The 22,363-nt window shown below is 39.8% G+C and overlaps 1 protein-coding gene across 1 annotated transcript in view; it reads right to left on the minus strand.

The window, feature by feature from the left end:
* HERC2 (HECT and RLD domain containing E3 ubiquitin protein ligase 2) overlaps positions 1-22,363 on the minus strand; it is a gene marked incomplete in the record, with an annotated part of 3,551,743 nt that overhangs the window by 1,442,917 nt on the left and 2,086,463 nt on the right. The window contains 2 exon segments of the mRNA XM_044072055.1: positions 264-528; positions 19,375-19,517. Coding sequence (XP_043927990.1) covers positions 264-528; positions 19,375-19,517 — 408 coding nt within the window.

The following is a 22,363-nucleotide window of genomic DNA, read 5'->3' on the forward strand; positions in this document are numbered from 1 at the left end:
TTATTTTATCATTATTATTTCGATATCTTGTTTCTGTGCCAATCTATTATCAATGTAAAGGATTCCCTATTTTGCACAACCTTATCTTATGTTACATTCCCTCTCTTACATTCTACTAGGTAACATCACATAACCCATCTGATTATCAAAGGAAAAAAAAGGCTGATTACATGAAAGTTGTACTAATGGAATTAGAGCTTTAAGTAAACAGTTTTATAGCTGTACCCTTACCACATCCACAAACATTTTAAGAAAAAGCTTACCTGGCAAACTTGAAGCACTTCCAGTTGTTCCAGACAATGATTTGAGTGCAAACTCAATGCTCTTTCTTGGAAATCCCATTTCCATTAACTGGGCTACAACAGGTAGAGGTGGAATTGGAGAAGGCTTCTGCTTTTTAGACTTGGGACGAATGTACTGAACTGTGACAGGTGTTGCAGCTTCACTTGAGCTGCTGTCATCAAATGTGGGACTTGAAGGATGAGTGGACTCCACAGCTAGATACTGGCACACTGCTAGTGCTGCGGCCTAAAATATGAACAGAAGATAGAACATAAGGAGAGCAAACTAACTTACCTGCAACACTGACCAGGATACATTCAACTACAAAACAGTCAAACTAATTCCTACTTCATTCAAAACTGACATCTGAAAAGTGTAAAAGCATCTGACTCCAGCCTACTAAATGTTGCACAAAGCTGTATTTATGTGAAAACACAAAACATATACAATACAAAACAGCAGAAGGAATGATGCGTGTTCACCTGTGCAGTCTGAAGCACAGGGAATGCCTAAACAAAACTGTGGCTGCAAATAGCATTTAACAGTGTTAATGCTTTCTAAAGTATCTATTCTAGAATCTGGAATCCTCTTCATTGTGTATTATACAATCAGGCGCATGTGACATCCTAAAAGTAAACAGCTAAAGTACATACAAACATATCTTCAGCAATATGTACCATGCCAGGTGTGTTTTGCACAGAAATATATGGTATACTTTGAAAAGTCATATTTTCATTATGACAAATACAATACATCTCAATCAACCCAGAAATAAAATTGAAAAAAAAAAAAATATTTTTGCAGGGGGCAAGACTCCTGTTCTCCCTACATTAATATACAAACTCCAAGATAACACAACAAAGAGGAAAAGGAAAAATCCATACCTCAATGTTACCAATCTCACACTGAAACCCGAGGCAGCTCTCAACCAATCAGGGGCAAACCTCAACAGAATTAAGAACAACTGCAGAAATAATCAGGGACACGTTTAGAATATTGATATTAATAACTCGAGAACAATAAAATGTGAATATACATTTTTTGAAGTAACAGAAGTCTACTCTAATCATCTGATGAAGCGTGGATGGACCACGCGAAAGCGCTCATTTTTTACTTCCAATAAACTATTTTGCTTGATCCTAAGAATTGCCAACGTGTTTTGTTCCTGTTACAGCAGCTTTTCGTGAACAATGGATGTTTCTTACGTGGTTTGGTACTGTACTTCATCTACACAAGTCTACTCTAATTATTATTATTATTTATCAAGTATCACCTTTTCTCCAAAGGTCACCAATTTTAGGAGGGATTAAGATGGACACAGCTAAAATCTAAGTCACAATCAGGGAAGTCACTGAGAGATATGACCCGATGAAACCAATACATGAGCAGCTAAAGGAATTCCAATATCAATGAACAAAAAAACAAAAAAGCACAACTTCACAAGTGACAGCCCACAATCTAAACTGCAAGCATTGTAAGTGAACTAGACAGATTCACTTAAAAAGGTATAAAGATTGATGAGTACTCTGCATACTTCAAATGACATTCAATGTAATGCAGCCTACTCTACAAATCAATGGTACTTAACTTGTGAAAGACTTCCTGTTTCTGTGCATATACATGATCGAAAGACCACTTCCGTGAACCACAACATCATCGAGATGAAAGCATCGAAGACTTGAAACAGAAACACTGAATGTTAACTTCACTGAATCTGAACACATCAAACTGCACTAGTTAGCCAACTTGTAAATGAACTACATGTTCATTGAGAGAACGAACATTTACTTTCGTTGTTCACCGGGTTACCAAGGCTTCTGAGAAGTTGGCCAACTAATACAATTCAATGAGTTCAGATTCAACAAAGTTAACAGTCAATTTTTCAAGTTTCTGAAGATTTTGTCTCAATGATGTGTGATTCACTGAAGTGGCCTTTCAATCATGTAAAACAAATACATTTTATATATGTCTATGTGTGTGTGTGTATATATATATATATATATATATATATATATATATATATTTAATTTATTTATTTTTTGACATTTGTTGACCAGGTTAGTCTGGCTGGGCAACTGCCCATTGTCAATATTCAGCAGAGACCAGAGAAGAAAAGCTCTGAAAAGGTAGATAATAAACAGTACATAAAAAATAGTTACAAATACAGCAGTAAAACAGTAATGACATACAATTCCAACATAAACAAAGTTACAATAATGATAATAATTAGGTACTGTATGACGGTCACATGTAGTTGTACACACACACACACACATATATATATATATATATATATATATATACATACACATATATATGAATTTATATTTTTATATATATACATATGTACACACAAACTATACACACACGTGTGTGTGTGTATGTATGTATATATATATATATATATCTATATATATATATATATATATATATATATATGGGTCCACTTGGTAAACTCAAAATACTGAAATCTCGAATTTCAGTATTTCGAGTTGAGAATATCCAAAGTGCAGTTTTTTCGAAACTGCACTCTGTTGAATCATTGTTTACTGAATCTGTGTTGCATTTACTATGGCGTGTTATTCAGTGTGTGCTGTCACTTTAAGGATTGTGTGATATGGCAGGCGATATTAGTTTCTGTATGGAGCTTCAGGTAGGTGTTCAATCTTTAAGGATTTTAGTGTGAATGTATTAATCTTTAGTTGTTCTAGGGAGTTGTAGACATAGGTTGGGGTAGGTGGGTGAGTACACGTGTGTGAGTGTTGAATGTGATGATTTCTGTATGTGTGTCAATGTGTGTTTGTGTATATTAGTGAGTTTAAATACGACTGTCTGCAGTGGAAGTGAGAGCAAGTCAGGGAAGGTGTGCGTTCCTTTTTGTTTGGGTTAGTGCGACTTCGGAGTTGGTATATGTAAGTAGTGCGGTGTGGAGGGAAACAGCCCCCACATGGTGAAAATAAATTATAAATTTGGTGGCTTTTGCAGTTGCCAGCCCCACTGTAGATTTTATCTGGGACACTCCCCCAAGTCCCATCTTTTTACTACATTCTACCTAATAAACTCTTTCTGCACTTGCTTTTAATCCTTTTTAATGTAATTGCATTTTTTAATCTGTGTTTTGTCTAATATTGCTGCACACTCAAGTGTGCTAGCATGCACTGCATGTGAATTGTTTTTTGCTACTGTTTTTGCTACTTTTCTGTAAAAAAAAAGAAAAAAGAAAAAACTGTAAACCTGTTTCCTACCTTTCCTGTAACTAGTGTCCCAGATACAGATTTGCTGTATCCAGGACAATATGTAAGGCTTCCGAGCCCCTCAAGCCTTTCTGTGTTGGAGGAAAGCCTTCTAGCTTACCAGTGGGAGTGGTAAGCACTAGGTAAACCTGTCTACCACATAGGGAGTGGTTCTGGCCCAGAAATTGTAGTTATTAGCCGTTTGGGCAATCTCTTCCATCTCTCTCAACTTTCTGATTTGAAAGCCTGCATTTGCACTGGTTTCTGTCCTGTAACTCGTCTAGTGCAGATACAGGTGCTTAGTTTTAGCACTTAAATTTGCTTGTTCATGCTCAGTACTTGTTCAGAACTTGTAAGCACTAAATAAGCTACTAATTACTGTAGCACTCTATCTTCCTCATTACCTAGAGGAATACAGTTATTGTACTTACTTTTCTCACTTGCTTAGAGAAAAACAGCTCTTGAACTCACTTTCCTCACTTATCTAGAGGAAAATATTTTTTTATTCAGGCATGTCCAAGGGTCAGCTCCCAGTGTTCTCTCCTGTCTACCTGATGAATCTGGGAATCTTGAGGCAATGTAGAAATTGCCTCATGTACACAGATAACCCTCTCCTCCTACCACCCAACACTACAACCTGTGAGAGATGCACTTATCTAGCCAAACTGGAGGTAAAGCTCTCTCTAACCAAGACTGAATCTGACAGTCATGAGGAGAAAGTAAACATTTGCACCACACCACACTCATCACATAGTCTCACTAAATCTACACCACCAAAATCCACACACAGCAACACAAAAACATTCACGGAGGCTCTCAATAATAATCTGTCTAAGCAACAGACACCTCCAAAGCAGAAACACAAGCAACTTCCACCCCCAACACAACCCAAATGACACATAGCCCACAGACTCAGTGTGCCACTCAACCACAGCCAATAAGGCAAAACAACGTACCCAACACACTTGTCATAGGTGACTCTATAGTCAGGCACACTGATGTCCCACTCACCAGGCTAGACAAGGAGAAGGTTACGGTCAGCTGCCTGTCAGGTGCCAGGATCCGCCACATAACCCACGCACTCAGGTCACTCCACAACAAGTACAAATATGACTCAGTCATTGTCCATGTTGGTGTGAATAACCTGAGACGTACCTCCCTGGACTACATGAAAAGAGACATGGAAGAGTTCTCCGATCTTGTAGCCCAGGCAGGTATGACCCTAGCCATGAGTAGCATTCTGCCATTGCCCAGACTGATACCACAGTACAAGGACAAAATGATTGACTTCAACAATTGGTTAAGCTTCTGGTGTCATTCTAAGGGGACCCAGTATCTGTCTGCTTGGGATGACATGGTCGACACACCATGATGCTTTGCCACAGATGGCCTGCACCTGTCGCCCCTGGGATTCCGGATACTGGCTAAGGTTCTTGCTGCCCTTATAGTTCCTTTTTTAGGCAGGGTTCAAATAACAAATTCATCACCATAACAAGAACAGGCAAACAAAAACTGAAGGTAATGCTACTCAATGCTAGAAGTCTAAACCTCAAAATGTACTCACTTGAGGCACTCCTTAAAATGGAGAACATCGATATCTGTGCAGTGACTGAGACCTGGTTCAAAGCTCCAGACAGCACCCCCTGCACTACCAGGCTATAACTCGTACCACACTTTTCGGGCATGTAACCTGGACCGAAACACCAAAGGCAGAGGTGTGTCGATATTCATTAAGGATATCCACACCTCCAGGCTAGATGCTCAGCATAATGCATCCGAGGTTATCCAAGTGCAACTAACTCTGGGCAAAACTGCAATCCAAATTTTAGCTTGCTACAGATTCCCCACCATGCCCCAGGATTCCCACTCCTCTTTTCTTGATGTACTGGAAAATGTTAGGGTTCAACCAAACACCCTAATAATGGGCAACTTCAACTACCCCAACATTAACTGGGAAAACTACTCGTGTACCAACTCCTTAGCTCAAAGCTTTCTGGAATTCATAAACTCCAATGCCCTAGATCAACTTATCCACACCCCCACCAGGGGCAACAATATCCTAGACGTAGTCATTACCAACATAAGTGACCAGTGTTCCACACCTGAAGCCAACTCCTCGTTGGTCCGATCTGACCATAAGCTTATCACCCTTGATATCCACATCCCGCCCCCAGCCCCCATTAAGGAAACCACAGTAAAAAATTTCTCCAAAGCCAACTTCATGCTTTTTAAGACAGAAGTGGTGAACGTCATGACACCCATGCAGATGGACAATAGTTACAACTGCTGAATCCTACACAAATGCACTCTATAAGTACTTACAAAGTGCATGGATCGTGCTTCCCCAAACAGAACTAAGACACTATCCTCCAAAAAAAGGAAGCCAATCTGGTGGTCCCCTGCCATAAACAAACTGTACAACAGAAGGAAGAAACTGTTGCAAAAGAGAGTAAAATTCCATGAGTGGAGGAGCTCCCTGGTCAGCCTCAGTAAGAAGCTGAGATCCCTTATAAGATCCTCCAAAGCTAGCTACGAAAACAAAATCGCCACTAAATCCAAGGACAACCACAAAGCAATCTATAGCTATGTCAAGAATCTAGATAGCAAAACCCAGATTTGCTCTGAGTTACAGCACAAAGGCACGAAAATTACAGAACCAACTGATATTGCCAACATCCTGGCAGATCGGTTCAGTGCTAACTTTACTCACTTCTCACCCCCTTAAGGGCCCATATCTATACAGGAAGAATGCAGAGTCCCTGTAATCACAACTACCAGGTAAAAGCTGCACTCTCTAAAGCCAAAAACACAACATCCATGGGACCGGACAACATCCCAGGCTGCGTTTTACACGGACTTCAGAACGAACCGGCTCCCCACTTAAGCACCATGTTCAATAACAGCCTCGCATCAGGCTTTGTGCCCACTGAATGGTGTGCAGTAACAGTTATCCCACTCCACAAAGGGAGAGCCACCACTGATCCTGGGAACTATCGACCTATTAGCCTGACGAGCCTGGTCTGCAAGGCCATGGAACGTATCATCATGGAACTCATAAACAAAGACATTGGTAACCTCCAAACTCATGATCTCACCCAGTTCGGGTTTGTGAAAAGCAGATCATGCCTCCTGAACCTGATCGACTTCTTTGAGGCAGTCACCAAAGCCGTGGATGAGGGTAAGGTGGTTCACACAGCCTATCTTGACCTCGACAAGGCTTTTGACACCATCCCCCATTCTGGAATTATAGCTAAACTCACTAAACTAGGTATAAATCCCTACATCACAAGATGGGTTGCCAACTGGCTCACTGACAGAACCCACACTGTAAAAGTTGCAGACTCCAAATCTGACCTCGAGGCAGTGGCAAGTGGAGTCCCACAGGGTTCCGTCCTGGGACCTCTCCTGTTTGGTATCTACTTCTCTGAAGTACAGGCTAACACAGAAGGCCTCTGGCTGACAAATTTCGCAGATGACTGCAAATTAGTAGCCATAGTCAAGTCCCCAAATGATGTGGACAGCCTACAGAAGGGCCTCACTGAGACAGATGCCTGGAGTCAGAGCCATGGCCTCAAACTCAATGCCAAAAAGTGCAGTGTCATCCCCTTTGGTAAAAACTCTGTACCCATGAACTACCACATAGGCAGCAATCTACTTAACACCAAATGCGTGATGAGACCTTGGGACCCAGGTGGACAGTAGTCTCTCCTTTGATAGTCACATCGCCACAGTAGTCAGGAAGTCCTTCTACGTGGCACACCTCATCATAAAAGGGTTCTCATCCAGGAAAAAAAGAGGTCAATGTTCCCCTCTACTCGTCACTCATTAGACCCATTACAGAGTACAACGCCCCTTTTGGAATGTACCTCACAAGACATCTGCAGCAGCTGGAAAGGCCACAGAAGTACCTCACAAAGAGGATTACTGGCCTCAAACAAATGCCCTACACTGACCGCCTCAAAAAACTCCAGCTTTACTCCGTAGCATATCGCCTACTCCGAGGTGATCTCTGCCTAACATATAAAGCTATGTCAAACCCAGAGCTGTTGGAAATACTACACCTAAAGAAATCCCAATCCCTCCTAGCTACACGCTCTAGGGACCTAAACCTGGTCACCACAATAAACAAAACACGCTGGAGGGATAGATTCCTGCCCCAGAGACTTCCTATACTCTGGAACAAGCTACCCATCTATGTCAAGCAAAGTTCTTCATTAGCACTCTTCAAGAAAATATTTTGACGAGTGGATGGGAAATAGGAAATACACCCTGGGGATCACTTCTGTGTCTCTACTGGACAGTGGCACAGGAAAATAACTTTCTTGGGTGGCGTAAGCTATGGTACCTTGCTGGCTAGGCTTACATAGGCACTTGGGCCAATAGCCTAGTACCTACCTATGAACCTATGGGGGTACAGGGGGGCTTGCCCCCCTGCAGAAACATATGGGGTGTTATCGGTTTTAATTTTGTAGTGTTTCTGTGTTGTTTTGGTGGGAAGTTTATGCATTTATTTGTGTTTTCTTACATTCGGTATTGTGAATGTTCGTAATTATGGTGTTTTGTGTTTCTGAGGGTTCGATATTCTCAACTCAAAATACTGAAATTCAAGACAGTATTTCAAGTTTACAAAGTGGACCCATATATATATATATATATATATATATATATATATATATATATATATATATATATATATATATCTATATATATCTGTGTGTGTGTGTGTGTGTGTGTGTGTGTGTGTGTGTGTGCGCGTGTATATACGCGCACACACACAAAATGTGGATACATACCCATTTATATTGAAAAAATATCGAAAAGCAAGTGATCAAACAGCTGATTGAAAATTCCAAAAAAAACTTTTTTACAAGGGGAGACTTATCCCCCCCAGCACTCGCCACCCCCCCCTGCTAATTACATATACCAACTCAAGAGATTGAACTACAGTGGGGAAAGGTCCACCATCAGCACTGTACCACAGCCCAGCAGAAATAAATGGTAGATGTGACCAACTGAGTTTCGAGCAGCTGTACTGGCTTGTTTTATTGTTCCACAATTTGAATTTTTGACCATTTATCTGTAATTCTTATATTGCAGGTATATGCTTCCTTCATATAAAAAATGGTGACCTTTAACCTGCAGCCTCGTTAACAAAAGACACCAGGCAAATTCTTCTTCAAAGAGACAAAGCATGGATAATACGGTCCAAAAACAAAATCCAATCCAACTACCAAGACTTTAGATACTTAAGAAATTTTGCAAAAAAGAAAAGTTAATGACAAAAAAATCTTACTTAACCAACTTTCGGTCAACACATGAAAACAATCCCAAGCTACTTTGGTCATACATAAACTACTACATGGTGGTCAAACAGCTACTCCCATACCAACAACCAGTAACAATCCAGACAATATAGCCACCCAGTCCAACTCTCACTTTATAAACTCAATCTCTCTTACTAAACAAAGCTCTCACACCACCGTCCTTACACTACCTTCATCTAATAACAATACGATATATTTCTCTTTCCAACCAGTCCTAACTAGCACCATAAAAATACCAACAACTCAAACCACAACCTTAGCAGCAGACAACCTGTCAACAGTGTACCTAACTTGTTTCTAAAGCTCTAGCCTTCCTTGTTTCTACACTAGTTAACTGATCCATAACAAAAAAAAAACACTTCCCAGCCATCTGGAAGAAATATTTCTTAACTGCATTCCATAAAGGTGAAAATTCAACCTGACCTAACCAACTGTAGACCTACAGCTATACTACCACCATCAAAAATATTAGAAAATTGTATCCACTCCCAGCTCTTCAAATATCTTACCCAAAATAATAACCTTTCCATGAGCAGAGTTTCCACCCCAGTCATAGCACAGTTACTGCTCTTATTAACTTTAGTAATACTATCAACAACAGCAGAAATAATGGCAACCTAATATTAGCACTCTTCTTGGATACATCAAAGGCCTTTGATACAGTTTCCCATCCATTAAAAACTTCTTAGTGAATTCTCCTCCCTAGGTCTAAATAAATCATCTCTCACTTGGTTTCATAGCAATTCTACAACCAGACAACAACCAGTAAAATGGAAACCAGAATTCTCTTCCTTCCTTCCTGTCACAGTTGGGAATTCCACAAGGATCAAGAGTGGTCCCGCTATTATTTAATACATTTGTAAACAACTTCCATACTGCCAGGAAAAATGCAAATACAGTTCAGTATGCAGATGATGCAACCCTCATCCGCTCTGCCCCAACACAACAAATCGTCCAGGAAATCACACAAGAGTCGTTCTTATCTGTCATATCCTGGCTAGGCACTGCAGATTTAATCATAAATGCAAAAACCCTAAATTAATGCTCTTTTTACCAGAACAGTTTAATACTCAAAAACACAATTTCCATGTTGTCTCATCTGGCAATACAAAAACTGAAACCATAACATAAACCATATTACTTGGATTACTCCTAGACAAACTCAAATGCACTAACATGCTCTCCAAACTAAAAAATGCACACAAAAACTCCCTCCCTCTATAGCGCAAATCAGTATCTTGCAGTATATCCACAAGAAAATCCATAGCAGCAACCCACTTAATCCCATCTCTGTCAGATGCATTAGCTATCTTCACCAAGATCTAAGCCCAAACTCGATGCATGCTATAATAAAATAGCAACATTTGCCACATAATTCACCTCATAAAACCCACCAGAGCACAACCCTCCCAAATCAGCTAACCTACTCTCAACCCATCACCGACCACAAACTTAAATACAAGCCAGACAGATGCCTCTCTCTAAAAAGAATATTACTACCATATGACAACAACACAACACTACAGTCCAACAACAAATCTCTCCTAGCTGTAACTAACACAAAAAATTCTGCTTGAAACTCGCTCTTTTCTGACTGTGTCTCAAAAACTGCTGAACTCCATCCCACTAGAATTAAAGGTTACAGAAAACAACAAATGCTTTAAAAGTCTGCTAAAACAGTATTTGCAAGGCACATGGCTCTGCTCTTGCTCTACACCAGGATAATTTTCGATCTTGAAGAAATAAAAGTTGCAGTTCCTCTGACAAAATGACAGTTGCTCTGTACTAATTCCCACATGGTGGTTACTACACATTTGCTTCTGTCTACTACTGTAAACATGTAACTGATTCAATTTCTTATCTACCTACTCCTGTCTCCCTCTCTGTACCATGACCTACAAATTTAACTAGTTATATTATTTAACTACCTACTCCTACTTAATCCTCATTCTCCCTCATCATACCACAATTTACTAATTTCAACCATACCTCCAATCGTACTGAATTACTTGGTAAAAAAATGAGTTTTGGGGTCCAAATAATGGGATGCCACAATTTCCGAGTGGCACCCATTCACTTCAGATTTTTTCCAGCTTTGTTTTTGAATTTTCTTTCGTTCACGCTTTTGACCTGACATCATCATGTGCGCGATGACGTCAGCCTGTCGGAATTGAGCTTCAAGGGACATTTCCAGCTGTTTGAACGTTACTTCTTCAGCAAGGAGAGTTTATGAACTGCAAGGCGAGTTTATTTTCTTGCTAGCTAATGAGACTGGGGTGGGGACACAAACTGCTGCAGAGGTCAGGTACTGTATTCACTTGAACAGAGAGACTGTAGTTATTTTACTTGAGCCAGTGTGTGTGTGAAAATCTGGTGGCTAGAGGTACTCGGGCTCAAATAGTCCCTAGCCACCACCACTTGTGAATTTATGCCTCATATTTTGTTCTGCTCCTCATTACATCTATGGTTTTCAGGATTTTGGCATTTGAATTTCAGACTTCACATTCTTCAGAAAATAAATGGTAAAACAAAACCTTTTATTCTCGTAATTTTCTAAGTTTATAAGATCAGCATTTGAATGTGTCCCTATTTTGGGCTGTATTCCCCCCATTATTGGCTTTGTCCAAGTTTTTTGTGCTAAGATGTTGACTTGAGAGCTATGGTGAGAAGTGAGAACCGAATTCTGTGTTCCCCCATTATTGGCTTTGTCCAGGTTTTTTGTGCCAAGAGGCTGAGAGCTATGGTGAGAAGTGATAACTGAATTCACTAAATGATAGCCATTTAAGTTTCAGTCTTTCTGTCTTCCAGGAAACTGCTGATTTGACTTAGTGGTATATTGATCTGACTGCCGTGCACAGGGTCCTGGGTTCAAGACTTGGCAGTGAAATGCATGATGGTAACAACGTTTTTTTCACGCAACTTTCCAAAATGATACAAGCAATGTTTAAAATGTGTCCCAGGATTTTGGCCTTTTGCCCCCCCCCCTCCAATTGAAAATAAGTGCAAGAAGCTGTGCAAGATGCCTATGGCTTACCTTACTGTCATTATATCTATATATATATATATATATATATATATATATATATATATATATATATGTATATATATATATATATATATATGTGTGTGTGTGTGTGTATAGAAGTAGACTTTTATCATGGAAATGTTCTGAATAGGGCAGTTTTGTCATTATTGATTCATGCATTTTGTTTCATTGCCTACTGGAAAAATGTTCAAACAATAAATTTAAAATGCAATTGTGTGTGGAAGCAGACTTTTATGATGGAAATGTTCTGAATAGGGCAGTTTTTTCATTATTGGTTCATGCATTTTGTTTCACTGCCTACCGGAAAAATGTTTAAACACATTTAAAATGTGCTCTTAAGTCTAACAAGTGTGCTGTATTATACAAGGAATACAATTTAAAGTCAGGTAGGTGCATCAAAGAATGCACGTATGTTTCTTGATGTGTGTGCAAGGGGCCCCTGATTTGAAAACAGCCCAAAGGTAATCTTTATCCACCACTGGCCAGATGCATTTTCTTTTGATGTGGTGTGGGTTTCAATGTTGTTTCAATGAATGTGAGTTTCAAGGGCAGAGAAGGTTTAATGCCAAGTCTATTTTCATTGTGAGACAGCATTGCTTTGTTTAGCATATATCTATTAGTGTTTATGCATTGTGCTATAAAATGTAAAAATAAAATCCAAATAATCATTGTAGAAGTAAAGAAGTATACACACATTTGTGTTTATGCCAAATAGGGCGAACTAGCCAGGTAATGGGACATTGGAATGGCTGCAGGGGGACTCTGTTGTTGCATTTTGGTTCTGTTCTTCAGGTTGCTTTTGAAAGTTGGTATTCCACAATTCCACTGGAGTGGGCGGGGTTGTGCAATTTTGTATGCAAATTTTTTGTTAATCAGAGTACAGATTTGTACCTATTTTTCATGTGCCTTGTCCAGATTTTTGCTTCCAGTTTGAAAGGTATGATTTCAAATCAAATGTCAGCCTTTGATCTCCTTTGTTTTTCTCTGTATTTCTGTTTGCTACAACTTTATACAAATGCACAAGTAATCTCTTATCTTCTCCTCTTCCTATTGTCACAAATAGTGTGATACAAAGTTAGCATTAATCATCTGTTACCCCTAATAATGTATGCAAATATATATATGTAACCAAGATGGAAATATTACATACAATGTGGAAAATGACAATATACTGCATATTGCCTATGTATGTGAATACTGGAGCTTTTCACCCTGGGTCTCTGTTGAAAAAGAGTTCTATCCCACTCAGACTTTACTGGTTAACAAAGACAGATAAACAAAAACGTACCCAAAACAAATTACCTCTCAAAGAAAAAACACAGTGCTCCACAAAATAACTTATCCACCTTTACTATGCTACAATATTCCACCACTTACTATGCTGCAAATGTGCGTGTGCATGTGTTTATCTACATGTAATACACACACATATATAGCTACAGATATATACCGATTCAGATATACACAAAATAAAAATCAATGACAAAATACACGTCACTGTATGCAAATAACTCCTTAAAGAAAAAAATATACAAGTGAATCAGAAGACATAATTAATGCTGTCAAGTCAGTAAGTCAGACTCCACTTAAAACAGACATGCTTTATTTTTTTTCTAGGTTCATGACAGCAGCAAAGTGCAGAGTCTAGTATGCTTAGAAACACAGCGCTTATGAAAGCCTCATCAAGGGAAGTTTGCAGCTAATACTCTATTACAGGCTTATGTGCATTTGTGTTTGTGTGCGTGTGTGTGTGTGTGTATATATATATATATATATAGACATACACAGACACATACAATATATATATATATATATAGATAGATAGATATATATATATATATATATATATATATATATGGGTCTACTGCTTAACATCGAAAATACACTTCTTCGAAATTAAGCAGCAGACCCTATACTTCAGCGAAAGTCCACTTAAACGAAAGTGCACTTTTGCTGAAGTCTATTACCCAAAAAAAACCCCCACTTATGCATGTTTTTGCAGGGGGGCAAGCCCCCCTGCACACCCCCCTACTTAAATATACCAACTCCGAGATCGCACTACAGCAGAGAAAAGGGAATATTCCCATTCCATGCTATAGTGTGCCTGCCAAAGTCAATGTTTGAAGTTTAACTACTTCGACCAAGTGGACTCGGTGGAGTTCGAAGTAGTAAAACTTCGAATAAAGTGACAGAACCCATATAAATATATATATATATATATATATATATATATATACACACACACACACACACACACACACACATAAAACATGCATCTGTATAAGCATTTGTATAAATGTGTGTGTGTGGGTGCAAATATAATATATATATATACATATATATATATATATATATATATATATATATATATATATATACATACATAATATATATATATATATATATATATATATACATACATATATACATACATATATATATATATATATATATATATATATATATATATATATATATATACACACGTTGGCATTTCTTTACTGGGAAAGCCCATTTGGACAAAGAAACCTCTTTTCAGGTGGAGGCCCAGGGAGAATAGCTCCATCAGACTACAACAGTACAATACTAATAAATATGTATTTATTTATTTATTATTTACTTATTGCATTTGTTAACTGGGAAAATCTACTGGGCCTAGGTAAGCCCATTTTCAGTAGAGATCTGGGGGGAAAAGCTCCACCTAACATTAACAGTACATACAAGAAAAAGCACAATATACAGTGTAGATACAGTCTCAATACATGGAAATAAATATTAAACACAGTGGTATAAGTTATTTACAAACATTACACATCGGCATTGTGTACAATCTGATCATTAGGATGGAGTTAGCCAGGTAGGATAGCAGTTTTGATTACTTGTTCGAGTTTTGTAAGCATAAGCAAGTCAGAGAGAGCTCCTAAGCAGTGATATTGTACAGTGATATAATAGTGGATCAGGTGTTAGGAGGTACTATTTTGGGACAAGTACATTGCCAAAGAGAAAAGAGGTGTGATTTGAGAGACTTCTTAAAGAGAGCAGCACTACTGATTGTTCTGATAGAAGGTGGGAGGGCATTCCATAGTTTTGAGACAGTAAAAGAGTACAGAATTTGACCAGCTGCAAGGTTAGGGTTTTCAACTTTCAGCATCGTGTTTTTGGAACTTAGTGGCATGCTAGGGTGGTATGTAGTCAATAAGAAGGAGAGGGATGGGCGAGAGTTGAAGGCTTGTTTATGAGTTTATGTGCAGTGGTTAATTGTGAATAAGTGAGGTAGTGTGGGAGTTCGAGCCAGTTTAGCTGTTGTAGAGATAAGCAGTGGTGTGCTGAGTTTTTTGAATTTCCATAAATTTGACAAACTTGTTGTAATGAGTCCAGTTTGTTTTTCAGAGAGGACTGGATATTGGTGAGGATTGCGGCACCATATAGTAGAGATGGTAGCAGGAACGATGATGCTAGAGCTTTCTTAGCAGTCATATTAATGTAGTATTTTGTCTATAGAGGGTGCCTAACTTTTGATGTTGCTATGGATATGGAGGTCAGTAATAACTCCTAGCAGTTTAGTACTTGGAACGACTTCAATGAGAGTATTATTATGCGATTAGACAGAAAAATCATTCTTGTTCAGGGTGGTAGTTGTTTTGAGGGGAAAATATTAGAAGGTTGGTTTTATTGGGATTTAGAACGAGATGGTTGTTTGACATCCAGGTTTCAGTTGAAGTAAAAGCATATTGGGTAAGATGTTGCAACTCAGATATAAATTTGACAGTACAAATGATTTTAGAACCATCTGCATATTGGATAACTGTGCCTTGGATAAGAGTGGTGTGGAAGTTGTTAATGAATATACTGAATAGGAGGGTATCTAGTATAGATCCTTGATGTACACCTGTGGTTGTGTTGAGAAAAGATGAAAAGCAGTATTGCCATTTGATGAGACAGTCTGAGAACCAGTTTAAGGTATGGGGTGAGGGATCTAAGTTAGTGAGTTTTGTGAGCAGAAGGGGATGTGAAACCGTGTCAAAGGCCTTAGCAAGATCTAGGAACAGTGAAGAGACTATGTAACCAGCATCGCGAGCTCGGTTTACTGTGTCCATAAAAAATATTATAGCAGTGCACGTACTATGACCTGGTCTGAAGCCGTGCTGTGTGGGGGAAAGTATTTGGTTTTGGACAAGATAGTTAAGAAGTTGAGTGTGAATACATTTTTCTAATATTTTAGAGATGGGAGAGAGGATAGCGATGGGTCGGAAAGTACAGATATCAGAGTTGTTACCACCTTTACAGAGTGGAAGAACAAATGGTTTCTTCCATATGTTCGGTATACTGGACTCCTGAATAGATCAACTGAGGAGTATGCTGACAGGATAATGCAATGGAGTTTGCAGACAGTTGTAGAAATTTGGCAGGTAAATTGTCTAGTGTGTTAGTACAAGATTTGAGTTTATGAAGTATTTTTTTTGTAGTGGAAGTTGGTATAGGTGAGAATGAGACTAGAAGAGTAGTAGAGGAGTGTGAAGTGGGAGGCTCAGGTGGACAGGGTCTATAAGTGGGAAGGTAGTGGTGAGTTTAGCTATTGTGTCGACAAAATATGAATTGAAGAGCAACGCTATCTCAGTGGGAGGTTTACATGGATTAGGGCAAGAATTGTTATTTTTACCTGGATGGAGAAGGGAATTGATTGGGATCCAAAATTTCTTTGGGTTTAATTTGTGTTGGTCTTGAAGGCTTAGGAAGTATTCTTTTTTATTTTTAATCACTAGTTGTTTTGCCTGGCTGTGTAATTGTTTACATTGAATGAGGTCATTAGGATTTTTATTTTTTTTGCCAGGTTTTCCAAGCTTTACCCCTAGCAGACATAATTTGCTGTGTGTGTCTGGTAAGCCAGGTTGCTCGTTTAGCTTTTAGTCTTTTTAGTCGCGGTGGGGGCTAAACTATTTAAAATTCTAAGAAATGTTAAAATGAAGAATTCAACAGCCTCATGGAGAGGAAGATATTTGAGTGGGGTTCTAGTTGATCCTTTGTAAGATTTCATTAAAGGTGTTGGGGGGAGAAGTGAGATAAATCTCTGGTTTGCTTAACTTGGTGTGTGCTTAGGACTGAGGTGGTCTTACTAGTTATAAAGGCTGGTAAGTGGTCACTAATACTGTTAAGGAAGTCTGCCAGAGGAGATTTTGTTAGAATTGGAGACGAGTATCCAATCCAGAATTGAGCCACTGCCTGTTTTATTGTTGGGCCTGGTTATATTGGTTATTAGTTATGTATAGTTATATAGGCTTATGCTGGTGGAAGGGTCTTGATTAGAAATATCAAGCCAGTTAATGTCCCCTAGGATGATGGTTTCATTTGTAATGCTATTACATTGTTATTACGACATGGGAGCCATACATTTCGCAGAAATGCATTTTGTTGAACAGGGTAGATTAGATACACATTCAGTTTAACTATAGTTTATATGAACCGAGCTGTAGCTGACTGTGCTTTGTTAACTACAGCTGTTTTATGGAGTTTTCATTCTTCACTATCAATTTCCTCTCCTCCCCTTCACTTGCATGCTTAGTGGACTCAAATCCTGCCCCAGGAGGCCTGTGCAATTATGTCCTTTCTCTGAGGGGATTGTGGTTCTGTGCAGTCTTCTCAGCCCCCCCCCCCCCCAGTACATACATGCTCCACTGCCAAGTTAGTCAAGATACAAGCCACTATTCAAATTCTGCTCACCTGGTCCACAGCCAGAGCTTTATTCCTCTGCACAACCGCAACTGTCTTAGAAACACAGCGTTTTTTATTTCAGTTGTGTTTTCAGAGATTTATGTTTCAACTGAATATACTCCCTTTGTTTTGACATTTATTGATACACAACATATTTGATATACATACACACAGACGTATGCATACACAAATGTATATGTATATATGTGCACATATATATAATATATATATATATAAACATATACACATATGCACACATAAATGCATCAACACAAATGACCAGCTAGAATTACAACACAAAGCACGAGTAAAACAAAATTTTAGTAGAAAACTCAGTGGAATACCTGGAAAAATATAACTGCAGAAAAGAAACAGCTGGATATAAAAGGTCTAGGAAGCATCAGCCGAGACCACCAGATCATTGGCATGATCAATCAGAGCAGGGCAGTCTATTTCAGAAAGAACTTCCATCAAGTGAGAAGAAAGAATCTTCAGCAAAGTCTTAACCTCAATATGACTAAATGCTGCCTTTCCTTCTTTGTAGTCATGTCTTTTGTCAGTGTCATTAAAGAACCACCTTAGAAGAAAGGAGAAACTTCATTCCCCATCTTTCCTGCAACAGAAAAGCATCAAGAGGAGGGCAGGCTATGCACAAGGTCTCATTGTCACAAATACAGTGTTTGGAGTAAGGAAGTGGTTCTCAGTCAGAGTGGGTGTGTATAGGGGTTCAGTTCTGATTCCACTCCTGTTTGTTCATAGTCATGATGGACTAGATCAATAAACAGGTCAACAAGGACAGATCAGCAAAGCTGCTGTTGCTGCAGATGATGAATGTGCCACAAACAGACTAAAAAGGAATGTCAGTACATGACAGGGGAATGGAATTCTAAACTGAGGGCACATGGGATGAAACTGAGTAAAGACCAAACAGTGGTCATAGCAGCAAATGGAGAAATCAGAAGAAACTAAAAACCGAGACAGAAGAAAAATGAATTAAAAGGTTAACAGCTTCAAGCAGCTGTGAGAAGTGGTCAAGGTGAAGGGAAGCCTGAAAGAGGAGGTCAGAGGTAGAATCAGAAGTGCTGCAGCCAAATGACACAGTGTCAGGGGTAGTATGTCACAAAAGCATACACAAAGTTGGAAAGTAAATGTCAGAAGTAGTATGTCGCAAAAGAATACACAAAAAGTTGGAAAGTAAATGTCAGGGGTAGTATGTCATAAAAGAATGAACAAGAAGTTGAAAAGTGAAATGCTTAAGCAGTCATTAGACCAGTGCGTCAGTTTAGTAACAAAACCTGGGTAGTCAAGACACAGCAGCTGAGGAAGCCTGAAGTGATTGAGATGGTCAGCAGAGTGCACACACTGGGACAAACAAAGAAACAGACATCACAGCTGAAGCCAAAGCAGTCCCAATTATAGAGAAGGACAAGGAGAGCAGATTATGTTGTTGAGCCGCATGTGCAGGAAAGGAAATGATGACTTGGTAAAGCAGATTTGGGGAAGACAGGAGAAAGGCAAGAGATTATGATGACATCCAGCGAAGAGATGGACAGACTCTACGTCAGAAGACCTGTGACTCTCAGGCATCACTGTGGAAGATAAGAGGAGAGTGGCTCTGAAATGGAAAAGGTGGCGACAATTGACAACATCCCACCCCATATAAAATGTGGGGGAAAGGGGGGATGATGATATACATAAGTATGTACAGTCACAAGCGTGCGCACACACACACACAGGCACACACACACATGTATGTAAACATGAGTAATAGCAATATCACCTCTAGCTCTTGTCTGTCAAATATTGCTTTTAATGGAGATGGCTGAGTAGCTGCTGTAAGTAACTGTTGTAAGAGAATCATGGGAGGTTGTGGTCCTTCAGGGGACATATCTCCAATGTCTAGAGATGCAACTGCTCCTTCATCTGAAAAAAAAAAAGAAAAATTATTTATTATCTTACATACTTTTTGATAAACATGTTAAGTCTACCAGTCCTTGACTACTCTCAGCTATGACCAAGCCAAACTGGGTAAAAACATATGAAATTGAAAAATCACGTGCAAGGTATATAAAGTTTGCATATCAATTATTTAAAAAAAAAAAATGAAAGTTATGTACTTGCCATAATGTTAGATCCATTTTGTCTTTTTCCATCCATCTCGATCTGTGGGCTACTGGATCCAATTGGACCTGAGACCAGTAACTTAGACTCTCCAACTTCTGAGGCTCTACATCCTCTCCATAAATGCACTGCCATTACTTATTCGTCTCAGGCCAAGTTTGCCCTGCCATGTTCCTATAAACAGATGTAGGGAAAAGCCTGTTCTAATAAATATATGCAGGAAAGTTCTTCAAAAGTATGAAGGGAAGAAAGGAACTACAGTAGTAGTGCCAAAGATAAACTTTGGGTCAGTCTGCACAGTCAGCAGGTAATAACTCAACAAGATGGTAATTTGGAAAGGTGGGCATGGCAGGAGAGATTGTTGAGATGGAAGGAAAAAGACAGCATGGATCTACTGTTAGCATAAATATGTAACTTTTGTATCCAACATTGTCTTTTCCATCTACCCCAACTGTAGAAGAGAGTTCCCAGCCAGTCAAACAAGGGTGGCACTACAACAGAAAATTACTCAAGCTGTAACCCAAGATGGACCTGGATGTAGACCATATATATAACTTATAATGACTTACAAAGCTATGAGAGCGAAGCCAAATAGCAGCTGCACAAATATTATCTAAAGTGGCCTGAGCAAAAAAGGCAGCTGAAGTGACAATAGCCCTTGTGGAAAGAATTAGAAGTTATGTACTCACCATAACGTTCCATCTGAGTAGGTGTATTCATTTGTCTGCAACCTGTGGGTTATGGATCCGATATCGGATCCGAACCGGCATGGTTTTCCAGCTATGGATCCAAGCTCTCAGCTCCTCCCCTCACCCATAATGCCCTGCTCTACCCTCATGACCTCAGATCGAGTTTGCCAAAGCAACAAAACCCTAAAAAGGGTAACATAGAATATGCAGGAAACTGAAAGGCCAGGGGGATAGGAGGGCGGGATGGTTGCAGACAAATGAATACACCTACTCAGATGGAACGTTATGGTGAGTACATAACTTCTAAATCTGAAGTAGGATATTCATTTGTCTGCAACCTGTGGGACAGAGTCCCCAGCTACCTGAATCTTGGGCGGCCATCATGGAAGGATATTCGAGCACCGCTGAGCCAAAGGATGCTCTACCCCTAGATGCAAGATCCAACTTATAGTGGGAAATAAACGTATGAGATGAAGCCCACGTGGCTGCTGCACAAATATCATCTAGAGGAATCCTAGCCTTGAAGGCTGCCGAGGTAGATACTGACCGGGTTGAATGGGCATGAACACCCTCCGGTGGCCTTCCTGAAGCTTGATAAGCCAATAAAATGCACTGTGAAATCCAGCGGGACAGAGAAACTTTAGAGATTGGCTTGCCCAAATTGAATTTTGCAAAGGAAATAAACAGCTGGTCGGATTGCCTATGACCAGCTGTCCTGTTCAGATAAAATCTAAGTTGCCTGTGAACATCTAGTGAATGTAGCTTATATTCACCTTTGTTTTCATATTTAGGAAGAAAACAGGGAGGTTAATGGATTGATTGATGTTTGCTTCAGAAGCGATTTTAGGAAGAAAGGACGGGTTGGTCCTGAGGGAGACACGGTCCGGATGAAATACCAAGTAAGGAGGTTTAGCTGATAATGCTTGAAGTTCAGAAACTCTCTTGGCTGATGTAATGGCTACCAAAAGGCTGTCTTGTAGGACAAGAATTTGAGATCCACCGTAGCTGGCTCGAAAGGAGGGCGGTCAAGGCCTGTAGGACCAGAGAAAGGTCCCAAGGAGGAACTGCTTGTTTTATAGGGGGCCTGAGAAGAAAAGTACCTTTAAGAAAAACTTTACACAATTTGGCTGACATAAGAGGATTAGAGTCATGGCCAATGTGATAGTGAGAAATTGCCAGTTGTACTTTGACTGTAGAACTGCTGGCACCATCGTTAAAGAGAGTGGTTAGAAAGTCAAGCACTAAAGGAAGAGGAACCGGGATTCAGGCCTTGCCGCTCCGCCCACAAAGAGAAACGTTTCCACTTGCTTCGGTAAACCTTTCTAGTGGATGGTTTATGAGCTGCCACCAAAATTGCCTTAACCGGTGATGAAATACCGGAGTCCTTATCAAGAGTGGAACTGGAGCAGCCAAGCGGTCAGCTTCAGGTTGTCCAGATTCGGAGGAGGAATGCAGGATGGATGGGATATCAGATCCGGGATGGGATCTAGAATCCAAGGAGGATTCACCGAGTGAGACCTTAGGAAGGGAACCAGATCTGTCGAGGCCAGAATGGAGCAATGAGAATCATTCTGCAACCCACCGAGAAGCTTTCTGAAGAACTTGGAGCATCAGAGGCAAGGGTGGATAGGCATACAGAAGACCGGGTGGCCAAGCATGCACCAGAGCGTCTCTTGGGGTACCTCCGGAGGAGGTATTAGAGCGAAAAACTGTCGCACTTGGTGTTTGAGGGAGAAGCAAAAGATCGCATGAAGGGTTCCCCACCGTGCGAATATGCGTTCCGCTACTTGACAATTGAGAGACCACTCGTAAGGGGTCAGAATGGTGCGACTGAGCTTGTCCGCTAGGATGTTGGACCGACCGGAATGCGTTGCTATTAGAAAGCGATTGGTGGAGATTGCCCATTCCCAACCTCTCATGGCCTCACGACAAAGAGGGTAAGACCTTGTTCCCCTTGCT

This window comes from Protopterus annectens, chromosome 5.part0 (genome assembly GCF_019279795.1).
Source record: "Protopterus annectens isolate FY-2018-M chromosome 5.part0, PAN1.0, whole genome shotgun sequence".
NCBI lineage: Eukaryota > Metazoa > Chordata > Ceratodontiformes > Protopteridae > Protopterus > Protopterus annectens.